The 26,793-nt window shown below is 38.1% G+C and overlaps 2 protein-coding genes across 3 annotated transcripts in view; one reads left to right on the forward strand and one right to left on the reverse strand.

The window, feature by feature from the left end:
* IQGAP2 (IQ motif containing GTPase activating protein 2) overlaps positions 1–26,793 on the reverse strand; it is a 287,444-nt gene that overhangs the window by 66,417 nt on the left and 194,234 nt on the right. For both annotated transcript variants that reach the window (XM_038532513.1, XM_038532512.1), the window contains exons 13-14: positions 17,694–17,857; positions 3,137–3,227 (exon numbers count right to left, since the gene is read on the reverse strand). In XM_038532513.1, the coding sequence (XP_038388441.1) occupies positions 3,137–3,227; positions 17,694–17,857 (255 nt within the window). The remainder of the gene's footprint in view (positions 1–3,136; positions 3,228–17,693; positions 17,858–26,793) is intronic.
* On the forward strand, positions 6,750–13,790 carry F2RL2 (coagulation factor II thrombin receptor like 2). Its single transcript, XM_038532514.1, has 2 exons — positions 6,750–7,013; positions 11,271–13,790. The coding sequence occupies exons 1-2, from the start codon at positions 6,950–6,952 to the stop codon at positions 12,344–12,346; spliced, it is 1,140 nt and encodes a 379-aa protein (XP_038388442.1). The 5' UTR covers positions 6,750–6,949; the 3' UTR covers positions 12,347–13,790.

The raw sequence follows: 26,793 nt of genomic DNA on the forward strand, positions 1-26,793 counted from the left end.
TCTCCCATAAATCTCCTAAAAGACTGGAAAGAAATATGTTACATCTTAAGTCATATACTGGCAGTCTTTCTCTAAGGCATGTATTCTCTCAAAAGAGTTGAAATAATTCCTAGCAGGGCAAAACATTGGTTCTTGGGAGGAGGGGGCAAAACATCTTTCTGTGCATAAAGCATAGATTTACATATGGTACCTACACAGATACACAATATATGTGTGGTATCAAAATTTCGTGGTGAGAAGTAATTAGGAAAAATCTCTCTAAAAAAATTCCTTAAGGTACAATAATAGGAGAAGGTTGGGAAATATTGCTCCGAGTCAAAAATAGAGACACACATACTTTATTTATTTATTTATTTATTTATTTATTTTTTTTTTTTTGAGACACACATACTTTAAGCAAAGAAGCTCCAGTGAACATGAACACTAGGCCCAAAAGAAGGAGAACTGAGTTACTCTGCTCTTTTAAGTCTTGTCTATGGTAAAACATATTTTTTTTTTTGTTCATGAATTTTTATTCATTGAAGCCAAATGATGGGTTCATTGGCTGATGATTACATTACTCATCTCTTTTTATGTGTATATAAAATTATATGTACACACATATATATACTCATATATACAAATATATTTACACATATATAACACTTTTTCTTTTATCAGATTATCTGGGAGTGGGTTTGATGCTTACAACATGTGACTAGAATCTGTTTTAAGTCTTCATACAAAGGAGAAAGAATGCTTTTTTTTTTTTGAAAGAATGCTTTTAAAGGTAAGATTAAACTCCTTTCTGACAAACTGGAAAATTCTCATCTCAATGTCAGAGTATAGAAGGTCTTACTTCAGAGTATCTTTTTGGTGTTATGTATCATAGAAGAAACAGTGTCAACTCTTCCAAGGCACAGGATAGAGGTAGAAGATAGGATTTAGGGAAGCCTGGGTGGCTCAGCAGTTGGGCGGCTGCCTTCAGACCTGGGCGTGTTCCTGGAGTCCGGGGATCGAGTCCCACGTCAGGCTCTCTGCGTGGAGCCTGCTTCTCCCTCTGCCTGTGTCTCTGCCTCTCTCTCTCTGTGTTTCTCATGAATAAATAAATAAAATTATAAAAAAAAAGAAGATAGGATTTTAAATGTGTAGATCTGGAGAACATAGTCACACATATTTAAGGAAGCCTCTGCCTTTCATAGTCAGTAGAACCGAGTCTCAATGGAAAAAGCAGAACAAACTTGACATTTGCAGGTCACATTGTAGGAAGAACAGGAATAAAATGAATAAGATGACTTCTAAATTGGTTCGATTTCTAAGAGAAAAAGTGTAACCCTTTCAGATCATTTGAGTGAGTATTTTACAATCTAATTTTTTAAAAGTATTTTTTCAAACTGTGGCTTCCTTCAGTTTTATATTTAAGTTTAGATATCTTATGTATGCATCTCAAATTTATTTTTTTTTTAAGGATCAGAGTGCTAGAATGGAAAGACTTCAAAGACCCTAAGGGTATAAAAGTTCAGGTTGGGAGAAATGCACATATTTTTACAGGCAAAGAAAATAAAAACCAGATGTTCCCCAGAGTTTCCGAAGTTTAAAACTATATCTTTGGGGGCGAGACTAAGGAATCTCAACAGCATTCTATGACCTGATACAACACGATACATCCTAATTATGCCATGAATGGACAGGTTATGAACAACACTTCCAGGAATCTTCAAATAGGTTATTTGTATATACAGAGTGTTAGTGTATCATTCTCGAAGCTACTCTAGAACATCATGTGATTCTTCATACAATTTCTTTATGAAAAGAGAGGCTTAGAATAAAATTAAAAACTTAATCATTTGAGCCAATGAAGGGATTTGGCCAGTTGCTGAGTATGTCTATTCCACTTATACATTCTAGACCTCGGGAAGTAATCAAGACTGGTTTGAGGACTCAGCAGGAGAGAGAATGAGATAAAACCCCACTGATCACTTGACCTCTGTTAGCCCCTACTCTGACTGGTGGACCCCAGGGACATTTTGCATTTCCCATAAGTAATGTCAGTTCAGAGCCAATGTCCTGTAATCCCTGAGAAGTCTGATTGTGTCTTTTCCTCTCAGCACAGCCACCACAGTAGAGATAGTAGACTTCTTTAGGGGAAGTCTGGACAAAAGATGAACTATGTAAGATTTTGAAAGTGTAGTTGTTTGTTCTCAAGAGGACCTGGTGTCCCCTTCATTCAAGAGGTTCTTGGTCTATAAATGGCTTAAGTCTGGGAATTGATTTAGCGGCTATTTAATGTAATCTTTGCTCTTGTTATTCGAGTTACACTTCCATTCATTTGACCTAGAACTCTTCTTCCACTAGTACAAATCAATTATGAATTTAGTAGATGGTCTATTTCACTTCCAGGAATGCCAGGGTCAATTAGCCAATTCTGTTGGTCTCTGTGAGTCAGGTTATTCTGATGACTGCTTTGACTCTGCTGTCCATTTCAGTAACCACACCCATTTGGCTTCCATGATTAAGTGCTGCCATCTGTCCTCTAAGGCCTGCCCACAGGTTTTGGACTCATCAGCCTCTCCACAACTGCATGAGCCAATTCCTTAAAATAAATCTCCTCCTTTCTCTTTCACTATATATGTGTGTGTATATAGGTACGACATACTTTTCAGAGAAACAACTATTTATCTACACACTCACAAACACACATATATACAAAGTCTTTATATGTTGCTCTGCTTTTTTTTCCAGAGGAAAAAAAATTTATATAGCTCTGTTTCTCTGAAAAATCCTGACTAATACAATGGAAGGCATGGTAGGGAGGACAGGCATTACTAAGCAGACTGGGCTTGTGTCCTAAGAACCAAAATTAAAACAGGGCTTGATAAAACTATAAATTTGAGAGTTTAGAAACCACTTTTTGCTTACTGGATTCATTCAGTAACATCCTCAGATTTTGTCAGAGTTAGCATCTAATCACTGAAAACAGTGCCACCACAATGAATCTTGTTTTTGTACATACACTCAACAACTGAAATCGCTAAGGGTCCAAGTCTTGTCAGAAATTTAAACTACATAATTTTAAAAATTACTAAAATAAAAAATAATAATTCAGTGGCATAACCAGCAAGGCACACTGGGCCAGCAAAAGGGGGTGAGGGCTTACACTGTTTTGCTTTGTCCTTGTCCATGTTGGCCTCATTGACCGCATGCTGTATCTCATCCAGCCAAAGAACTTTGGAAACACTTTCAGAGTCCTGGAAGTATTGTCATAGAATAAAAGAAAGAACAGTGAATGATGATTAAACAGAATCAATAACTGCTTTTCAAGAGCCATTTTATTTTTTTATTTTTTATTTTTTAAATTTTTTTTCAAGAGCCATTTTAATAGTTTCCACAAACTCTCATTCATCAGCTACCAAGAACTGTCATATACTGTACAAACTATTAATGAAATAACCCCCAAATCCAACCTCTCCTCCCTTTTCCACTGCCACCCCTTTAGTCCAGCCTACCATCATCTCTCACCTTGACAGGTGCGTTGGTCTATTTGTTTTTGTTGCTTCCATCACTGCCCTCAACTATAGTGGTCCTCTACAGAGAAGCAGATGATCCCTCTGCTTAAACTCCTCCACAGAGTTCCCCCTGCACTTAGAAGAAAACGAAACTCCCTTCCCAGGGACTGTAGGGATCTAATAATCCAGTCCTACAGGCTTCACTCATGTTCCTCTACTGCCTGTCCCAGACCTGCACATCAGCCTCCTTCAGATCCCAACATTCTAGCCCAGCTGTGTGGCTGTTGATTCTTTCTTACCACTCTGGCCTTAATTCAAGAGCCTTTTCTGAGTATTCTCTCCCTTAATCACTAACTGTGGCTCCCAAGGTGGCCTGGAGTACCACAGGATACTTTAAATTTGGGGGAAACACAATGATAATTGACATTTATCAGACATAGAGACAAAACCAGAGTAAAAAACCAACCAAACAAAAATGCAACCCTTAAGGAGCTAACAGTTTAGTAGAAAAGATATATTTATCAAAAAAATAATTATAACATGATCAGGGCAATAATAGCTATAGATACATGATCTAGAAATAAGGAAGGATTAATTTACAGTAGGGATGAATTACAGAGGGAGAAATAGTAGCTAAGAACAGATACAGAATGGAAGTGATAAAAGCAATGAAAAGGTATTGAATTATCTTTTTTAACTTTTGGGTTGAATCTGATGATCAAACTACAAATATGGTGCTGGCATATAATGTAATTAAATGGGACTTCCAGACAGCAACTGTCAGGATTACATAAACTTGCCCAAGATTACAAGTAAATATTTTCAGTAGAAATTAAATAATTTTAGGGAAGAAGAGACATTTTTAAATAGTGAGGACATTTGCCCATGTGTAGTATAAAGTGTCATGTGCTAAATGCAAAAGCAAGCTGTGATGAACAGAAAAGTAGCTCATCAGAACTATGGAGAGCCAGTTCCATCATTTTGGACTCATGATGGATGGATGGGTTGCAGGAAGGAGAAAGAACATTCACCAGCTCCTCCAGCAGGCTTCAATACTATTCCCCTCAGAGACTAACTTGAAATAATGTATGTGGAAAGCACTCTGAAAATGAGACAAAGAACCTATTATTTCATCCTGTAACATCTGGGCAAATGGAGACCATTGTGGAGGGCTTGGCACCTGCTTCTGCAATCATCTCTTGCTAGATCTGCCACATGGGAACTGTCACCTGTGAGCGAGTCTCCATTTCTTAAGAGAATGGATGGGAAGGATTCAATCAGGAAGATCGGAAGTTGAAGACTAGAGGAAGACTGATGAGACAGGGGAGAAGGAGCTCTTTTATTCTGTTTCCAGGGTCAAAGAGAACCTAAACACTCCTCCCAAGTACAGCCTAAAAACTACATTCCATACAAGTTCATTTACATCTGTCTCAGTTTTTTGAAGACTATTTACCAAATTCCTTCGTAACTTATCACCGTAGAAGAAGCACCATACAAACTTTTGCCCATATGAGAGGGAAGTTACAATCCCACTTAAAAGCTTAAAGAATCTATTTTATACAGCAAACCAAAGAGAAACTTGACAAATCAAATGAATTTAAGTCAACAGTTTAAATCATGACTCATTACACTAAAGGATGCTAGAGTTAAATACAAAACCAGGAGTGAAAACCAAACTCTACCAGTTTAAGGTCTCCTTTTTACATTGTTTACCAAAAGACTGGAACTGTATTTATAGGATGGTCAGGGCTCCATCTCTAGCTTAAGAGCCAGATTCAATGTATGAGCTACAAATGGATTCAGTAAAGAGAAGCTAGGTCATCTGTAAATTAAGTCATAAATTCCTGAATTTTGTGAGTCCTAGACAATTTTAATTATACAAAAAAGTATGCTTTTCAATATTTTGTGGCATTTTGGTTATTATTTCCACAATAAAATAGCTTTCAATCTCAGCTTCTGTTATCATATATTATGTAGCTAAAATATTAGATGCTGAATTTTGTTTAAAAGATTTTATTTATTTATTTATTTATTCATTCATTCATTCATTCATTCATTCATGAGAGACACACAGAGAGGCAGAGACATATGCAGAGGGACAAGCAGGCTCTCTCTCTCTGAGATGCCTGATGCAGGACTTGATTCCAGGACCCCAGGATCATGACCTGAGTGAGCCAAAGGCAGACGCTCAACCACTGAGCCACCCGAGTGCTTTTAGACACTGAGTTTTTATTGTAAAACTCTTGGTGTGATGAAATTTAATCAAGTGTGAAAAGTTTACACAGATCAACTCCTTCCCGGCTTATCCGACAGCCTGTAAGTCTCACGTGAAACCTGTATTTTCTGATTCTTGCTACATTTTATATGCAAAATGCTGTTGGATTGTTTGGCTTAGGGTTTAACCTTAAGTTGTGTTAATTACAGAAAAATCTGTTACAATGCAGTTCTTTTTTTTTTCTTTTTACTACATATTAAATCATATCCTCCAGGAAATAACTACTCATAAAAGCTAATATATTGTGTAACAACGTGATCGTACTAAATACTACTGAGTTGTACATTTAATAATGATTAAGATAGTAAATTGTATGTTACACATATTTTGCCACAATTAAAAAAAAGCTCATTATAGACCTCACCAACAACCATGGAATAAACAGAGTCCTCTGCATTCAATGCTGTATCATGATTTCAGTTTAACCAAGTATTATTTAACACCGCCTCCACCCACCACCCCTCTCCCCTTGCCTGCTGCCACCCTTGCCTGATCCTATAGAGTTAACCAACAGCTCAGAGTGTGCTGAGTTATGGCAAAACAAAACACCATAGAACCAAATCTGGCCAAGGAGTAATGACAAATTCAGACCGATGTGACACTGATGGAGAATTTTCAAAGTAATCAAGCTCTTAAATTTCACTTCCTAAAAAATGCTTGCTTTTCATGATTCATTTTATTTATAATTATGTAATGAGTTTAAGCATTAAGATTCGAAAGAGCTGGAAGGATAAGGAAAGGATAATTTCTGACAGCTTCATTACTGAGAAGAAATTACCCCCTGGAACAGTGTTTTTTAAATGCATAAAAATGAGATAGGTGACAGAGTCAAAACTAACTGCTACTCAACATCCATCATCAGCTTACTTCTGTAAAGGACTGTCTATTACCTTCCAGCATCTACTCAGAACAGATTATTAGAGGTGGGTAAGAGTTAAAGGATTTTCTCCAGGGATAAAGTAATGTGCTCAGAGGCTCAGCCTGAGTCATGCGCACTGCAACGAGTCCTGTCACACCCTTTCCCTCCAGAGGACCCGGGCAAGCTTCCCAGCCTGCAGAGCACAGGACAGCACATTTTAAGGAGAGAACGAGATTTCCATTTGCTGTTAACACAAGAAACTGATGTGCAGCCGGGCTCCCTAGTTTATACATTTAATAACGTTTGGGAAACGGGATTCAGGTCACCAAGATGAAAGCCCTCATCTTTGTAGCTGCTGGACTGATGCTTCTGTCACCCATTTTTTGTCAAAGCGGTAAGCTCTTTTCTCATGGGGTGTTGGGGGTGCTGGTTTGTGTAACGAGAATGAACTGCATCCAATTTTCTTTGCGTGTCATGCAATCTGCAACCCAAAAGGCACACTTTAATGTTTGTTATTAAAAGGTAGCATCAGGGATGCCTGGGTGGCTTAGCAGTTGAGCATCTGTCTTTGGCTCAGGGCGTGATCCCGGAGCCCCGGGATCGAGTCCCACATCCGGCTCCCTACAGGGAACCTGCTTCTCCCTCTGCCTGAGTCTCTGCCTCTGTGTCTCTCATGAATAAATAAATAAAACCTTAAAAAGAAAAGGTAGAATCATGGAAGTGGATAGCTACGGCTTGTTTACTCTATTCACATTTTATCAAAGACTAGTCCTTTCTGCTTAGATTTAAAAATTTGTGGCATGGTCAAGATTTTAGATCTCTAGAATTAAGAATCAAATTTCTTTGTGAGAAGATTCTGATTTTCTAAGAATTTCCTCTGATTCAGCAAAGATAGTACCTTTTCCAGATATTTAAAAAAATCCTATGTTTATACATTCTCTTGAAGCACAAATGGGAGAAACATAAATATTCCCAGAAAGAATGAGTGGTCTTTCTTTAGAATAAGTAAGGCTGACAAGTCAATATTTCTTTAATGACATACCTTTTTTTTTTTTTTGACTTTGTTTTATCATGGAGTCTTCCCTACATTCACAAGATCTTTTAGTTTTAGAAATGATATCTCCCAAATATTTTTATTCAACTCTTGTTTCCTCTTCTGCTCAACACAATGTCAGCCTCCTGCTTACTCCAAAACAAACCAGTTTGTCATAGATCTACCCATAATTCTTTTACTATCAGGTTGTTTTCCAGCCAATGTTGTTAGGAGCGGGAGAACTGGGGTGAGAGAAGATGATGAAGTAGAATAAATAAAAATGTAACAAAACCAAACCTCCATAAAGAATGTTGCTTCAATCACCAAGGTGGTTGTAGGGAAGCGCTAAGAAAACCCACTCAGCGCAAGAGCACATGTGAGATTCGTGAATAGGATAACTGACTGTTCCTTCTGGCTGTAAATGAACCCAAAGACAGCAGAAAAGGAAAAGAAAAGTTTGTGAAGGGGGTTCCTGCAAGATGTTGGTGGCGGTTCCTGCAAGACATTGGTGGGGGTTTGTAGAGGTGAACAGGGGGCATTTAAAGGTGACAAAGGAATGGGCAGTGCATGTGCTTTCTTCTGTAGGGTGGGAGAAATGTGAGCGAAGAACCCATCATCTAGAGGGTGAAGTCTGGTCCTCTGTCTAAGGCCTTATCCCAAGTTAAAAACATTTCAGAAACATTATGCCAAATGTAAGCCTGTATTAAGAAATCAAAGAAATTTTTTAAAAAACTATGTAAAATTTAACAGTGAGGACTATTAAGTCACACTACTCTCTAAGGAATAAAAGACTTGTTCACACTGAACCAGATCTGGAATTCTCATGGAAAAAAGAATCAAGACTTTTTCACAGAGTCACTGTTTACCATGCTTTTAGGCACCATGTCTTGCTCAACCACAGGAATTTTCTGAAAACTAACAAACACTTCGTATCAACAACTCTCTTATCAGATCTTGAAAGGAAATATCTCGTACACCATGTTCCCCAGCCACTGTCTTCCAGCTTTGTGCCTACTTCCCAAGGCACTTCTCTATGGGTGATGTCAAATTTAAGCATTTTCCAAAATGCAAACCCGAGAAAGGATTCGTGTGGCTGAACTCAAGTGACATGCCACATACTTTCAAAGTTCACAGGCACAGAAGAACACTATTCAGATTTTTTTTTTCTTCAGTCTATCTTCCCTTAAATGACACCTGAGCAATTCCCTGTCCCTACTTGTTCAGGCAACACTGTTTTATACACTGAATTCTGTTTGTGCAATCTCAGGGTTATGAGGAAGGCTTCAATTTCACCTGGGGGCGAACTGCTAGAGATTAAAGCAGGAAGAGAAACTGGCTTTGAATGAGAACCACCTTACTCATCACTAACCCCAAGTATTCAACATGTAAGAATTCAGAGGTCATACGAAAAGACCTAACTGGCAGAGCAATGGCATTTTTAAATTCGTATGACATTTGTATTCAGCATCAAGATCTATCTCAGAAATTTCAGAGGATCTACTTTCTGTACATATCAAAGACTAATTTATGGAAGAATTATTTAATGAGAATTAGGTTTGAGTATTAAGGTCTATTGTGCGCTTTTGAAACTGCTCTTGTATTAGGATTATTAAAATTAGCCTGCCAACCAATGCCCACCATTTATAGGACATAGAATAATGTTATGTCTCTATTCCTTTTTGTTCCATTTCCAATTTTTTTCTTTAGTTTTTTAAATTGAAGTATAGTTGACTTTGGTTTCATTGGTTTCAAGTGAACAACACAGAGATTCAACAGTCCTACACATTGTATGGTGTGATTATCATTTGTCACCCATACAACGTTATGATGTTATTTGACCACGTTCTCTATGTCCATCTTCTCATTTTTCTTCCTTTGTCTCCTCTACTCATGTCCTTGTCCCATCCCTTCCCCAACATCTTCTAAAGCAGAAACTTCCAAATCATTTTTGCTTCCTGCCTCTCCCTCATTGCCACTGGAGCCCACTGGATGCCAAGTTCCTTGGAGCCACCATCAGTTCCAAGTGTTCATCTTTGCTTTTCTACTGCCATTGCTCTAATTTGTTACTGTCCACCTTGAGTTTGAATGACTACAGTAGGCTCCAACTCAGTCCTCCTTCCCTCTAATTTCTTACCTTTTCCATCTGTTTTCTACACTGTCACCAAAGTCATCTTAAATGTAAATCAAATCACGGTTATATTAGCATGTCATTGCTGATAGAACAAATTACCACAAACTTAGTGGCTTAAAACAATACAAGTTATATTTCTGGGGGCCACAAGTCCTGAAATCAAGGTGTCAGCAAGGCTGTGTTCATTCTGGAGGCTCGAGGAGAGAATCTATTTTCTTGCCTTCTTCAGCTTCTAGAAGTCACACGCATTCCTTCATTTATGGCTCCTTCTTTCATCGTCAAAGCCAGCAGCACATCACCTTTAAATATTTGACAATGACTCTCTTGCTTCCCTCTTATAAGGAGTCTTATGATTACATCTGGCCCACTCAGCCAATCCAGGATACTCATGCCATCTGAAGATCATAAATCACATCTGTAAAGTCCCTTTTGTCATATAAAATAACATATTCAAAGGTTCCAGGCATTAGCAGGAGGAATCTTGGGGGCCCATCGTACTGTCTACCATATTGGCCATGCCTCTATTCACAATTTTGTCTGTGCATAACCCCAGCATCTAGGAATGGGCCATCACTTCTTAGGGTAGTTTAGAGGCCCTTCAGAGATTTAGCTGTAACCTCCTCTTTCACTTCTCAGGTGTGCCTTGAGAGCATCTGACAGCAAGATTTTGTGCATCTTTTCCACTAGTCTGACAGTTGAAGACAGGCCATAGAGTTTATTTAAAACTCTATCACTGGCATATTAGTATGCAATAAACATTTGAATGAATTTATCTGACATTCCCACATCCCATACCAGCCTATTCTATGTCTCTGTCCAGATATCACCTACCAGATTCTTACTCATCTATTAATTTCCATCTCTTTAGGAGCCTCACTCATCTTTGCTCACATTCATTTTTTCCTTGATATTCTGCTTAAACTTTTAAATCTTTTTACCACTGTCTGAATACCTGTACGACTTATAGTGAGTATGACATTGGCCTGTGGAGGTCTGATGTGCTGTTGCTGTTTCCTCTGGCAGCATTATAAACTTCCTACACGCAAGGAGTTGCCTTCTAGTTTTCGTTCCTGCATGGGCTATCACAGTGCTGGGGCATATGACACATACTAAATGCATTCCCGTACCTGATTTATAGTGATTTTTATTTTTTTATTTTATTTTATTTTTTTAAATTTTATTTATTTATGATAGTCACACAGAGAGAGAGAGAGGCAGAGACATAGGCAGAGGGAGAAGCAGGCTCCATGCACCGGGAGCCCGACGTGGGACTCGATCCCGGGTCTCCAGGATCACGCCCTGGGCCAAAGGCAGGCGCCAAACCACTGCGCCACCCAGGGATCCTTTATAGTGATTTTTAAAAATGAAAATGATACTCAATTCTAAAACTACAGAAATTATGCAGCCTAAGACTTAGTTTTCCTATCTCCTGAACCATAACTATGGGCCCAGCAATGATCCATGTTAATACGTCTTCTCAATTGCAGGCATGGAAAATGACGTACACAACTTGGCAGAACCGACCTTACCTATCAAGACCTTCCGTGGGGCTCCCTCAAATTCTTTTGAAGAGTTCCCCCTTTCTGCCATAGAAGGCTGGACAGAAGGAACTACCACAACTATAAAATTTAAGTGTCCTGAAGAAAGTGTTTCAAATCTTCAGGTGAATAATGCTACCATGGGGTACCTGAGAAGCTCCTTAAGTACCAAACTGATACCTGCCATCTACATCCTGGTGTTTGTCGTAGGTGTGCCAGCCAATGTGGTGACCCTGTGGAGGCTCTTCTTCAGGACCAGATCCATCTGTATGACCATCTTCTACACCAACTTGGCCATTGCAGACTTTCTTTTTTGTGTCACACTGCCATTTAAGATAGCTTATCACCTCAATGGGAACAACTGGGTATTTGGAGAAGTCATGTGCCGGGCCACCACAGTCATCTTCTATGGCAACATGTATTGCTCCATTCTGCTCCTCGCCTGCATTAGTATCAGCCGCTACCTAGCCATTGTCCATCCTTTTACTTACCGAGTGCTGCCCAAGCGTTACTATGCCTTCCTAACGTGTGGATTTGTGTGGGCAACAGTTTTCTTATACATGCTGCCATTCTTCATCCTGAAGCAAGAGTATTATCTTGTCCAGCAAGACATCAAAACCTGCCATGATGTCCACAACACATGCGAGTCCTCGTCTCCCTTCCAACTCTACTACTTCATCTCCTTGGCATTCTTTGGATTCTTAATTCCCTTTGTGGTCATTATCTACTGCTATACAGCCATCATTCAGACACTTAATGCCTATGATGACAGATGGTTGTGCTATGTTAAGGCGAGTCTCCTTGTTCTTGTGATTTTTACCATTTGCTTTGCTCCAAGCAATATTATACTTATTATTCACCATGCCAACTACTACTACAACAACACTGATGGCTTATATTTTATCTATCTCATAGCTTTGTGCCTTGGGAGCCTAAATAGTTGCCTAGATCCACTCCTTTATTTTCTAATGTCAAAAATCATAGATCACTCCACCGTTTACCTTACAATGGTGAAATCATCTTAGTAATGAAGGCTCTCTGAAAACATACATTCTTGGGATAACATATGCCTAGTGCAAGGGGTTCGATCCTGCAGCTCCATTTTTCAGCTCCTAAGAAATACTGCTGCAGAGTAAAACACTATAAAAGCATTATTTTACATTAATACTTTGAAAGTGTTTTAAGGATGTCACTACAGGAGAAAAGATATCACCATTTTCCTTAGGTCAACTGACACACTCGCCTGACTTCATGCTCTTTACATCTCTGTCTTCCAAGCTTCATGAGGTTTCTACTCTAGATGTCTTGGCGGAGGAGGTGGAATAGGATGAAGCACAGGGAGAAGCTAAGATCTGTTTTCAATATCTGGCATCATTTTTAGTTCTTCTGTCTCCTTTGACACTCATTGCTGGTGGCTGCCTCGCCAGTTCACTCTGAGGGATTTTTATCACTGGGGTCCATTATCTTAGTCCCACCATTGGCTTCTTGCCATTCTCTTCACTGCCAGCCTATCCTCCATTTCATCGGCCACTGCCAGAGCAATCTTCTTCAGAGAGCAGACTGAGCACATCCTTCAAATCCCCAGTTCAAAAACTGCCACTGACTGTCCACTGCATTGGGATAAACTATAAATCTCTTGCTTGGCATTCAGGAATAACTTTCCAACTTTGCTTCCCAACAAACCGTGCCTGCCAAGATGGCACTGGCCAAACTTCTTGCTTTGCTGTAATCCCGATTTCTCTGCTCTTTGCTCTTGCCTCCAACTGTAAAGCTATTTTTAACATGTTTGCCTTAATTCTTTTCATCTCTTAAAGCCTTTGAAGGACTGTTCTTCTTGCTGTCAAACTAGGAGTTCCTTTTTCTCATCTCCCTTTCTTGTATTTTTATTCTGACACTTAGATGTAGTTTCTTTACACGCAGATATTAATTTCATTAACACTTATTAAGCACCATGTAAAGAAGGGGCTCATCCTCTTCCTTCTTTAGCTTCTTGTAGACCCAAGTCTTCTCAGGGTCTGTGGAGTCCAGACCCATGCTTTGTATATCACGCTGCTGAGTGAACAAATGAAATTCCAAAACATCTAAGCATCTGAGAGCTCATTCAATTCTTACTGAGAAGGCAAGGTACTCTGTATGACGTGGGACATCATTTTTAGTTGGGCATGTAAAAAAAAATAAGCTAAACTAGAACACATTCATGAAGTCATTTAGAAGTCTAAAATAATACCTTCAATATTTTTTCCTCATATGTAGTTTTTCATGGGGAAATAGTTTGTTATAAATGCCCAGTATATTCCTGTAAGTCAATGACATTTCTTTCAGTTTAGGGATTAGATAGAAGATGGGATAATGTGGTTAAGGGTATGAAGGACTATTGACATAAATGTTCAAGTTTATGGGAATGTGCATAGACTATATACTTTGTATACTTTGTAATAATTATCAAAACAATAAAGAATTTTAAATGCATGTTTTTATTGTGCAGTTTCCTATTTCATTGGATTTAGGTAAAGAACTTGCAAAAACCACACACATGAAGATCTTTTACAGTAGGTATGTGGTTACATGAAGAAAAAAAATCAGTTAAACACTACAGTGATCAAGAAAAAGAAACCTAAGGGTGCCTGGCTGGCTCAGTAGGTTGAGCATGAGACTCTTGATCCCTGGGTTGTGAGTCTGAGTCTCCTGTTGGTTATAGAGGTATGTTGGGTGTAGAGATTACTTCAAATTAAAAAAATCTTTTAGAAAGAAAAAGAAATCTATAATAAATTTTAACATGATGAAACTTCAATGAAAGCAATTGGTTTCTGCAAATAAAGTCATCAAGTGTAATACAGTTCCACACAGGGGGAAAAATGCAGCAATACTGACTTGTTAAAAGCACACATCTCTTACACATGAAATATACAAGTAGTAAAACCAAACTTTTTATAGGTCTAATTCATAAATTCTCAAGGAAAGTTTTTGATTTTAAAATAGCTCAGAATTTACTATGTCTAGTGAACATAGAAAATGTGATTTCTGCTAAGTATGTGCTAACATGCCCATTACCCAACTTTTCTCCATGAGACAAAAGGAATTTGGTGCCCAGGAAGGTTCCACTTGAAATACTGTTAACAAGGATCAAGAATTCTCAACAACTTACATCATTGTCCTCAGTCTTTCTTAAACCTGGCTATAAGTTCCATGCAAGCCCTATCCACTGTGATTTTTTAAAAAAATTTTCTTATTGGAGTTCAATTTGCCAACATATAGCATAACACCCAGTGCTCATCCCGCCAAGTGCCCCCCTCAGTGCCCATCACCTAGTCACCCCCACCTCCTGCCCACTTCCCCTTCCACTACCCCTTGTTCATTTCCCAGAGTTAGGTGTGTCTCATGTTTTGTCACCCTCACTGATATTTTCACTCATTTTCTCTCCTTTCCCTTTATTCCCTTTCACTAATTTTTATATTCCCCAAATGAATGAGACCATATAATGTTTGTCCTTTTCTGATTGACTTATTTCACTCAGCATAATACCCTCCAGGTCCCTCCATGTCGAAGCAAATAGTGGGTATTTGTCGTTCCTAATGGCTGAGGAATATTCCATTGTATACATATACCCATCTTCTTTATCCATTCATCTTTCGATGGACACCGAGGCTCCTTCCCATTGTGATCTTTAACAGCTGTATACTTTCACACAAACTTTATACAGACAATACAAATAATATAATTTTTTTCTTCACAGGGAGACTGATGCGGGACTTGATCCCAGGACCTCAGGATCATGACCTGATCCAAAGGCAGACACTCAACCCCTGAGCCTCCTACGCATCCCATGACAAAATATTTCTAATAACTTACATGGAAGTTGGCTGCTTTGAAAGGAACACCTTGACTGGGCCGGTAGGTCCTATTTCAAACTAAATTATGGGGGGAAACAGCATTTTTGAGTTGTTTACACTGCTTTTTGTTTTGTTTTTTAAGTTTAGAAACATTCAGGATGTAATATATGCACTCTGTAAAAAATGAAATCCAAACAGCACAACAATGGAGTAAAAATGAAGTCTCCCAGGGCACCTGGCTGGCTCAGTTGGTAGAACATGTGACTCTTGATCTCATGGTTGTGAGTTCGAGCCCCATGTTGGGTATGGAGATAATTTAAAATAAAATCTTTAAAAAAAAGTCTCCCATGTAAACCAGCTTCCTAGGTCACCTTCCAGAAGGTGGTTTTCTTCTAGAAATATTTTATGCACATACAAGCATATGCTTACAATCAGTGTATATCTCATTTTTGAGGCATGTAGAAACATGTTTTTTTGACTTAATGATATATATATATATATATCTCCAATATATATATATATATATATAGGAGATATATACTGAAGATTGTCCAATATAGATTCTCCCATTCTTTTTTTTTCAAAATTTATTTATTTATTCATGAGACACACACACACACACACACACAGAGGAAGAGACATAGGCAGAGGGAGAAGCAGGCTCCATGTAGGGAGCCCAACGTGGGACTCAATCTTGGGACTCCAGGATCATGCTTTGAGCCAAAGGCAGATGCTCAACCACTGAGCCACCCAGGTGCCCCTTCACCTGGATTTTTAAATTAGAATTTCTTTTGTCTTTGTCATTTTAAAAAATGTAAAGGGGCACCTGGGTGGCTCAGTTGGTTAAGCACCCAACCTTGGTTTTGGCTCAGGTCATGAGATCGAGCCCTACATCAGGCTTGGTGCTCAGTGGAGACTCTGCTTGAGATTCTCTCTTTCTCCCTCTTCTGCCCCTTTCCCCTTTCCCCAGGATCATGCCCTGTGCCAAAGGCAGACGATGCTCAACTGCTGGGCCACCTAGGCGTCCCAATTCACTCATTCTTTTTAATGACTGCAGAGTATTTCACTATAAGGATATAATGCAATTTACTTAACTGGCCCCCTCTTGATGAATATTTATATTGTTTTGGGTCTTTTGCTATTAAAATGGTTGAATAAGCATCCTTTCCATCTGCCTCCATGCACAATAACATATGTTTCTGAATCAGACACACCAGGGCATGGTTGTAGAACTAATTACTTCTTGGATAGCTTTGGACAAATTATTTAGTCTAAATTCCATTATCTGTAAGATGATAATAAAGATAGATCACTCATATGGTTGTTATGATTATGAAAACTATATGAGATAATAAACATACAAGTATTTAATATCATGCATGGCAAATAGCAGGTACTCAATAAATGTTTGCTCTAGGAAAATATGTTTTTCCTGTTTCAGATGAGACTGTCTCTGGGTTGTGAAGACCTACACAGAGGAAACATCCACCTCTTTGAGGTTTGGCTTGCACCTGGCAACATGATAGCTACAAGTGGGTAGGTCCCACGTAGCATCACTTCCACTGTCAGAGACCAAGTCATCAACTTTGCCTTCAGTACCCTTCCAAGAATGGCTGTCTGTAGAATTTCTCCCATGGTCAGTTTAAGCTCTGCAGTGATGAAAAAACCCTCTCTTTTTAAGGGGACGGTACCCAGGTCAGTCTCCTCCCATGTGGAGAACACACCATGCTCACACACTCCTCACTCCTATTCCCTGCCTACGCCATCCTGCTTCCTACCCACCTAACCAGCTACTCCTTCCCTTTCAGGTACAGCTCCTGTTCTGTCTCCATGACCACTCCTCTTGAGACTCTAGTCTACAACAATCCACTGTCTCTGAACCACTCTGTACAGGACTTGTTTTGACATATACTCATCTCACTGCTATTTAACTATACTATATGAGAATGCTCACTGCCTCAGTTTCTTTTTTTTTAAATTTCATTTATTCATGAGAGACAGACAGTGAGAGAGAGACAGAGAGAGAGAGAGAGAGAGAGACAGGCAGAGGGAGAAGCAGGCTCCATGAAGGGTGGACTCAATCCCGGGTCTCCAGGACCACGTCCTGGGCCGAAGACGGTGCTAAACTGCTGAGGCACCCAGACTGCCCACTGCCTCAGTTTCTTAGCATCTTAAGGATAAGGACAGAGAACTTCAAGTGTTGTGTGTTCTTTGTACTCCCCCCCCAATCAGATTCTATACACTGTACTATACAGTAAGTGCTCAGTAAATATCCAATGACTTGAACTCTGAACAAGAATTCACCCAGCGATGAGTTTTTAGTTAAAGTAGAAGTAGCAATTAGCTCTGGAACCAGCTTCCTACTCACATTTGACACATGGATAAAAACAGCCTTATTATTTCCATTTTGATCCATAGGCAATTTGCTGGGACGAGCAGCTCATAAGCTTTAGGAAAAACAAGTAAAGAAAATCCTCCCTCCCAGCTCCCCTTCCCCAACCCACTCTGTAAAGTTAAAAGCAACAAACCTATTAAGACTCACCATAAGTTTCTGTGTTTTGGCATGGTATAAAACATCCTGGTAGTGCTGGGCATAGTCTGGGTCCACATTTTTAATCTTAGCAGTAGGTAACAGCAGAGTATCTAAAGTTTTCAAAGGATTCCCTTCATCAATAGCTTCATTGATGTGTCCTACAGCTACAATTCCTATGGAAAAAAAAAAGTTTTCCTTTTAAGTCATAGTACATTGTAAGTTTTCTAGAATCACCTATGACAAAGATTAAGTTAGAAAGGGGGATGGGGCCCCCCTCCACACAAACCATAAGAGCTAATAAACAAGCACAGCAAGGTTGCAGGATACAAGATAAATGTAGGAAAATCAACTGTATTTATACACATTACGTAAGTGTGTATAAATGAAATTGAGGAGAAAATTCCACTTGGGATGGGTTCCAATCACATATTATAATTACTTAAGGAAAACAGAGCAATAAAGTTAACCAAAGAAGCACAAGTCATGTTCACTGAAAACTATGAAACACCATGTAAAAAAAAACTAAAGATGACCTAAATAAATTGAAAACCATCCTATGCTCATGGATCTGAAGAGTTAATACTGTTAAGGTGGAAATAGTCTTCAAAGTGATCTATAGATTCAGTGTAATCCCTATCAAAATCCCAGCTGCCTTTTTTTTTTCAAACAGAAATTGACAAACTGAATCTAATATCCATATGTAAATGCAAGGAACCAAGAATAACCAATGTTGAAAAAACAACAAAATGGGAGTTCTCATCTTCAAAACTTATTACAAAGCTACAGTTAATACCACATGATACTGGCATAAGGACAGATGGACAGATCAGTGGAAAGGAATTTAGAGTTCAGAAATAAACCCTTGCAAAAAAAAAAAAGGAAATAAACCCTTGCATTTATGATCAATAGATTTTTTTAAAGATTTAATTATTTATTCATGAAAATACACACACACAGAGAGAGAGAGAGAGAGAGAGAGAGAGAGAGAGAGGCAGAGATACAGGCAGAGCAGGCTCCATTCAGGGAGCCCAATGTGGGACTCCATCCTGGGTCTCCGGGATCACACCCTGGGCTGAAGGCGGAGCTAAACCGCTGAGCCACCTGGGCTGCCCTAAACTTAGTCGTTCATTTTTTTTTTAAAAGATATTTATTTATTTATTCATGAGAGACAGAGAGAGAGAGAGAGAGGGGCAGAGACACAGGCAAAGGAGAAGTAGGCTCCTCACAGGGAGCCTGATGTGGGACTCATCCCCAAACTGGGATCATGTCTTGAGCCAAAGGCAGACGCTCAACCACTGAGCTACCCAGGCATCCCAATCAATAGATTTTTGACAAGAGTGCCAAAACAACTCAACAGATCTAAGTCTTTATAACAAATGGCACTGGGACAAGTGGACATCCACACGCATAAGAGTAAAGCATATGCAAAAAAAACAAAAAACAAGAAAAAAAACAAACCTAAAATGGATCACAGATTTAAGTGTAGAAGCTTAAACTATGTAACACTTAGGGAGAAAACAGGAGTAAGTCTGTGGCCTTGGGGTGGGCAGTAAGTTTAAATGTGACACCAGAAACACAGCTAAGGAAAAAGATAAATACATGGGATGTTGTAAAAATTGAAACTTCTGTGCTTCATAAACACCAAAGAAAGTGAAGAAATCTACAGACTGGGAGAAAATACTTGCAAGCTCTGTATCTGATAAAGACTTTATACCTTATATACGAGTATACCAAGTATGTATGGAGTTCTTATAACTCAGCAATGAAAAAAAAACCCAATTTAAAATGGATAAAGGCCTTGAAATATACTTCTTGAGAGAAGATATACAAATAGCTAGTAATCACATGAAAAGATACTCAATATCAGATAATATCTTAATAGATATTATCAATATCTATTAAGAAAATGCAAACCCAAATCCCAATGAGATATCACTTAATACTCATTAGGATGGCTGTAATAGAAAAGACAAACAATAACAAGTGTTGTGAGGATGTGATGAAATTGCAACTCTCATAAAATGCTGGTAGGAACAGGAAATGGTACAGTCATATTGGTAAACTGGCAGTGCCTTAAAATGTTAAACTCCTAAGTTCATACACTCAAGGGAAATGAAACCACAGGTTGACATAAAAAGTTACACATGAATGTTTATAAAAATATTTTTAACAATTAAAAAGTGGAAACAACCTACATATCCATCAACTGATGAACAAAATGTATACCCATAGGATGGCATATTACCTAACCTAGGAAAGAATAGGAAGTATTTGACACAGACACATTGAAAACATAATGCTAAATGAAAGAAGGGAGACATAAAAAGGCACGTTAGTTACATTATTCTACTTATATGAAATATTCATAATATAGGAAAATCCATAGAAACAAAGCAGACTAGTGGTTGGTGGGGGATAGGAAGAGGGGGAAAGGGAGTGATTGCTAATGGGTACCAAGTATCTTTTCGGGGTGATGAAGATGTTCTGAATTTATACAGTGGTGATGGTAGTAAAACTTTTTAAGTACAATAAAAGTCACCATAAAAACACATAAACAGGTCAATTTTATGATATATGAATATATATATATCTCAATGAATCTGTTATAAAATGGGAGGACTACTTTACATACAAGTAGCACAAGAATGCTAATTTCTAGTGTAAATCTCACTTAGACAGCAGTGCCAAGATAGTAGATGATGGAACCAAAGAATAACAGGGCTGGAAGAATTTAACATAAAGATGTACAGAAAAGAAAACTAAAGTACCAAGACGTTTGGATTACATTCTTCTATCCTTTACATTCTACAATGCTTTCTATTCTTCTGATTACTCTACTTCATCACTTTGTAAAGGATGCCAAAACAGAGAGAGTTCAAAATCAATTCCCTATAGACCAGTAGAGTGAATTTCCAGGTCAATGGAGTCCAATGGTGTCTAGTAGAACATTTTGTGATGATGAAAATGTTCTCTATCGGGCCTGTTCAATATAGTAGCTATTAGCCATATGTAAGTACTAAGCATTTAAAATGTGACTACTACAACTGAAGAACTTAATTTTAAATTTTATCTAATTTTAATTATTAAAGTAGCTACATGAGGGCAGCCTGGGTGGCTCAGTGGTTCAGCACCGCATTTGGCCCAGGGCATGATCCTGGAGTCCCAGGATCGAGTCCCACTTTGGGCTTCCTACATGGAGCCTGCTTCTCCCTCTGCCTGGGTCTCTGCCTCTCTCTCCCCCACCCTCTCTCTCTCCCCCTCCCCCCGTGTCTCTCATGAATAAATAAATAAAATTAAAAAAATAAAAATAAAAAAATTAAGTAGCTACATGTAGCTGGAAGTGTAAGGTAGGCTCCACAGAAATGAACACAGTCACTAATGAAACAGTCACTAATGTTTTAGGATATTTTTAAGATTTGAATATGGCTGATTAATATCACAAGTTGTTTCCATAACATTTTACCTGGTAAAATAACATCTGGAGCCCTAATTCATGGATATACCAAAAGAAGAATAACCATATTCACCAGTTCAACTTTCTACCATCTCTACCACACCACAGGATCTTAGGAAATAGACTATAAGGTCCAGGAATGAAAAATACAGAAGCCAAGCTATGGAATTTGACAAGTTTCTGCAACTCTAGCAAAAGATATCTATTTGGAGGCCCCTTCTCAGTACCACCTAATTATTAAAAATAAACTAGGGCAGCCCGGGTGGCGCAGCGGTTTGGCGCCTGCCTTGGGCCCAGGGCGCCGATCCTGGAGACCTGGGATCGAGTCCCGCATCGGGCTCCCTGCATGGAGCCTGCTTCTCCCTCTGCCTGTGTCTCTGCCTCTCTCTCTCTCTCTCTCTCTGTGTCTCATGAATAAAAAAAAAAAAAAAAAAAAACTATCAGCCAGTCATAAAATACTAGTGTATGTATGTATATTCATGAATATACTTAATATACAGTTGACCCTTGAACAATGTGGGGGTTAGGAGCACCAATCCCTCATGCAGTCAAAAATTCATGTATAACTTTTGACTCCCCAAAATTTAACTACTAATTGCTTACTACTGATTGGAGGAAGCCTTACTGATAACATAGTCAACTAACAAGTATCTTGTATGTTTTTATGTATTACATACAGTGTTCTTATAATAAACTAGAGAAAAGAAAATGTTAAGAAAACCATATGGAAAACAAAATACATTTATAGTACTGTAATGATGAAAAAAAATCCAAGTATAAGTGGACCCGTGCAGTTCAAACCCACATTGTTCAAGGGTCAACTGTCTATGAACATACACACACACACACATACACACACTAACAGGGGTATGTGCTTCCCTGGTCAGTGCTGATGGATAAAAACTAGTAAAGAAACTAAACATTAACCAGCAGAAAGCTTAGAAAATAAAAATTTTTAAGGCCAAACTTATTGCCATTTTGTTAGCTATTTTTCAAACACACTTTACAAATATGACATGGTATGAAACAGTAAGTACTGTAATTTATAAGAACTATCTTCTTCTTGATGCTCAAATTAAAGAAAAATATTTAGCAAAGTATATTCTGAATAGATACCCATAAACACCACCTCATTAAGAATGAAAAGACTTATCTGTAGAAGGGACAATTTCAAACGCCCAGAAATTATTCCAGATTATAACACTTCAATCTGTTTGAAGAATAAGCAAAAATACTTCTCTAACATGCAAGTTACATTATCTCAAAACACTGAAGAACTCAGGAAAGTATGTACTATTCACACACAAGGTATCACCATTTTACCATAGAAATTATAACCTAGAGAGCGGAATACTTCAGATCATACCCTAGACACAAGGTCCCTTTCATAGACTGTTCTAAATACTTTCAAACACCCCATCCAAAAATGATCTTAACAGAACTACATCTGAGAAAGAGAATATGTGTTCCTAACGGCCAATCACCTGGGAATGACTGCATTCCAGCTGACTTGATTGAAATCACTTGTTCAAGTTTTTGTTTGGTATGTTTCTAAGAATACAAGCTGCTGAGGTCATAGTAAATGACCTCATGGGAGCTGAAACACCTACCCAGAAGCCTCCTGGGCACATCTGCATCACTTCCTTTGTTTACAAGAAAAGGGATAATCCCACTGCTGAGCTTCAGTCTATGACCCACTTCTTTATTTTTTTTTTTTTTTGAGGGGAAAAGAGGTTTATTTTTGAGAAATTATTAAACATTTATTAAGCACTTACTCTATGCCTAGGAATCTGTTGAGCTATCTGCATAAAAAAGTAAATAAAAGATGGCTTTTAGGAAAAAGATACTCAATTAAGGTGACCAAAATAAAAACATAAGATATAAGGAGAACAGAGGGTTTAGAATGTCTACTGCTTACATAAGATGTCTCCCACATCAAACAGCACAACCAGAATGGAGCTCTTTATTTGTTCTCCCACTACTTTCTTTTAGTGTTTCAAGCTTTTATTTAAACTTTTGTTAATTAACATATATTGTAATATTGGTTTCAGAAGTAAAATTTAGTGAATCATCACTTACATGTAACACCCAGCGCTCATCATAACAAGTGCCCTCCTTAATACCTATCACTCATCTATCCCATCCCCCACCTCCCTCCTTCCATCAACCTCCAGTTTGTTCTCGATTATTCAGTGTCTCTCTTTTTTAAAAAAAGATTTTATTTATTTATTCATGACACACAGGGAGGGGTAGAGACACAGGCGGAGGGAGAAGCAGGCTTCTCGCAAAAGCCCAATGCAGGACTCGATTCCAGAATCCTGGGATCACGCCCCGAGCTAAAGGCTCAACTGCTGAGCCACCCAGGCGCTCCTCATGAAGTCTCTTATGGCTTGTTTTCCTCTCTCCTTTTTTTCTTTACCCTTCCCATATGTTCATCTGTTTTGTTTCTTAAATTCCACCTATGAGTGAAATCACATGGTATTTGTCTTCCTCTGGCTTATTTCACTTAGCATAATACTCTCTAGTTCCATCCATGTGGTTGCAAATGGCAAGACTTCATTTTTCTGATGGCTAATATTCCATTCCATTCCACAATGGAATATTATATTTTATAATATATATAATAATATTTGTTATGTATTATGTATATGTATGTATACACACACACACACACACCATATCTTCTTTATCCATTCATCAAGTGATAGAATTTGGGCTCTTTCCATTATTTGGCTATTGCTGATAATGCTGCTATAAGCATCGTGGTGCATGTGCCCCTTTGCATCAGTATTTTTGTATCCTTTGGATAAATACCTAGCAGTACAGTTGCTGAGTTGTAGGGTATTTCTATTTTTAAAACTTTTTGAGGAACTTCTATACCATTTTTGAGAGTGGCTGCACCAGGTTGCATTTCCACCAACAGTATAATAGGGTTCCCCTTTCTCTGCATCCTCACCAACATTTGTTGTTTCCTGTGTTAATTTTAGCCACTCTGACAGGTGTGGGGTGGCATCTCATTGTAGTTTTGATTTGTATTTCCCTGATGATGAGTGATGTTGTACACTTTTTCATGTGTCTGTTGGCCATTTGTATGTCTTCTTTGAAAAAATGTTTATGTCTTCTCTCCATTTCTTGACTGGATTTTTTGGTTTTGGGGTGTTAAACTTGATAAATTCCTTACAGATTTTGGATAATAGCCCTCTGTCAGATATGTCATTTGCAAATTCTTTTCCCATTCCATAGGTTGCCTTTTAGTTTTGTTGACAGTTTCCTTTGCTGTGCAGAGCTTTTTATCTTGATGAAGTCCCAATAATTCATTTTTGTGTATTTCTCTTTCCTCCAGAGACGCATCTAGTAGAAAGTTGCTATGGTTGATGTCACAGAGGTTGTTTGTGTTTTTCTCTAGGATTTTGATTGCGTCTGGTCTTAAATTTAGGTCTTTTCTCCATTTTGAATTTATTTTTGTGTTTGGTGTAAGAAAATAGTCCAGTTTCATTCTGCGTGGTGTTGTCCAGTTTTCCCAACACCATTTGAAGAGACTGTCTTTTTTCCACTGGATATTCTTTCCTGCTTTGTTGAAGATTAGTTGACCACATAGTTGTGAGTCTATTTCTGGGTTTTCTATTCTGTCCAATTGATCTATGTGTCTGTTTTTATGCCAGTTAACACACTGTCTTGATGACTACAGCTTTGTAACATAGCTTTAAGTCCAGAAATGTAATGTCTCCAACTTTGCTTTGCTTTGCTTTTTCAAGACTGCCTTGGCTATCTGGGGTCTTCTGTGGTTCCATACACATTTTAGGATTGTTTGTTCTGTATCCGTGAAAATGGCTGGTGGTATTTTGATAGGGACTTCATTAATGTGTAGATTGCTTTGGGTAGTACAGACATTATAACAATATTTGTTCTTCTAATCTGTGAGCATGGAATTTTTTTCTATTTGTGTCATCTTCGATTTTTTTCATGAGGGTTCTACAATTTTCAGAGTAAAGATCTTTTGCCTCTTTGGTTAGGTTTATTTCTAGGTATCTCATGGTTTTTGGTGCAGTCATACATGGAACTGATTCCTTGATTTCTCTTTCTACTGCTTCATTAATGGTGTATAGAAGTGCAACAGATTTCTGTACAATGATTTTGTATACTGAGACTTTACTCACTTTTCCTCATTGAGGATGATGTTAGTTGTGGATCTTTTGTATATGGCCTTAATGATGTTGAGGTATGTTCTCTCTATCCCAACTTTGTTGAGGGTTTTTATCAAGAATGCATGCTGTACTTTGTTAAATGCTTTTTCTGCATCTATGGAGAGAATCATATGGTTCTCATCCTTTCTTTTATTAAAGTGGGGTATCACATTGATTGATTAGCAAATACTGAACCACTCTTGCAACCCAGGAATAAATCTGACTTGATTGTGGTGAATAATTCTTTTAATGTACTATTGGGTTCAATTTGCTAGCATCTTGTTGACAATTTTTATATCCATGTTCATCAGGGAAATTGGCCCATACTTCTTTTAAGTGAGGTCTTTAGTTTTGCAATCAAGGTAATGTTGGCCTTGTAGGATGAGCTTGGAAATTTTCCTAACATCTCTGTTTTTTGGAATGGTTTGAGAAGAATATGTATTAACTCTCCCTTAAATGTTTGATGGAATTCCCTCTGGGAAGCCATCTAGCCCTGGACTTTTGTTTGTTGGGAGTTTTCTTTGTTTTTTTTTTTTGTTTTTGTTTTTGTTTTGTTTTGTTTTTTGTGCTTTGTTGTTCTTTTGAGAGAAAGAGTGTAAGTGAAGGGGTCGGGGGTGGACAGAGGGATGGGGAGAGAATCTCAAGCAGGCTCCAGAACACTGTGAAACAGGATGAGGGGCTCAATTTCACAACCCTGAAATCATGACCTGGGTCGAAATAAAGAGTCAGATAGATGCATAACCAACTGAACCACCCAGGCATTCCCGTTGGGAGATTTTTGATTACCGATTCAATTTCTTTGCTGGTTATGGGTTTGTTCCAATTTTCTATTCTTCCTCTTGCAGTTTTGGTAGTTTATATGTTTCTAGAAATTTATCCATCTCTTCCAGGTTGCCCAATTTGTTGGTATAAAATTTTTCATAATATTCTCTTATAATTGTTTGTATTTCTGTGGTGTTGGTTGTGATCTCTCCCATTCATGATTTATTTGGGTCCTTTGTCTTTTTGTTTTGATCTGGCTAGAGGTTTATCAATTTTATTAATTATTTTAAAGAACCAGCTCCTCGTTTCATTAATCTGTTCTACTGTTTTCTATTTATCATTTACTTCTGCTTTTTATTATTTCCCTTCTTCTGCTGGGTTTAGGCTTCATTTGCTCTTCCTTTTCTAGCTCCTTTAGGTTAGGTTGTATATTTGAGATTTTTCTTGTTCCTTGAGGAAGGCCTGTATTGCTATATATTTCCCTCTTGTGACCTCTTTTGCTGCATCTCAAAAGTTTTGTACTGTCATGTTTTCATTTTCATTTGCTTCCATGTATTTTTAAATTGATTCTTTAATTTCTTGGTTAATCCCTTCATTCTTTAGTAGGATGTTCTTTAATCTCCATGTATTTGTGGTCTTTCCATTTTTTTTCTTGTGCTTGACTTCAAGTTTCATAGCACTGTGCTTATTAGAAAATAAGCATGGGGCA

The sequence above is a fragment of the Canis lupus genome, chromosome 3, assembly GCF_011100685.1.
Source record: "Canis lupus familiaris isolate Mischka breed German Shepherd chromosome 3, alternate assembly UU_Cfam_GSD_1.0, whole genome shotgun sequence".
Classification (NCBI taxonomy): domain Eukaryota; kingdom Metazoa; phylum Chordata; class Mammalia; order Carnivora; family Canidae; genus Canis; species Canis lupus.

Coding starts and splice junctions, on each gene's coding strand:
- F2RL2 (XM_038532514.1), top strand. CDS start 6,950: ATGAAAGCCCTCATCTTTGTAGCTGCTGGACTGATGCTTCTGTCACCC. Junction 7,014..11,270: donor ACCCATTTTTTGTCAAAGCG/GTAAGCTCTTTT, acceptor TCTCAATTGCAG/GCATGGAAAATGACGTACAC.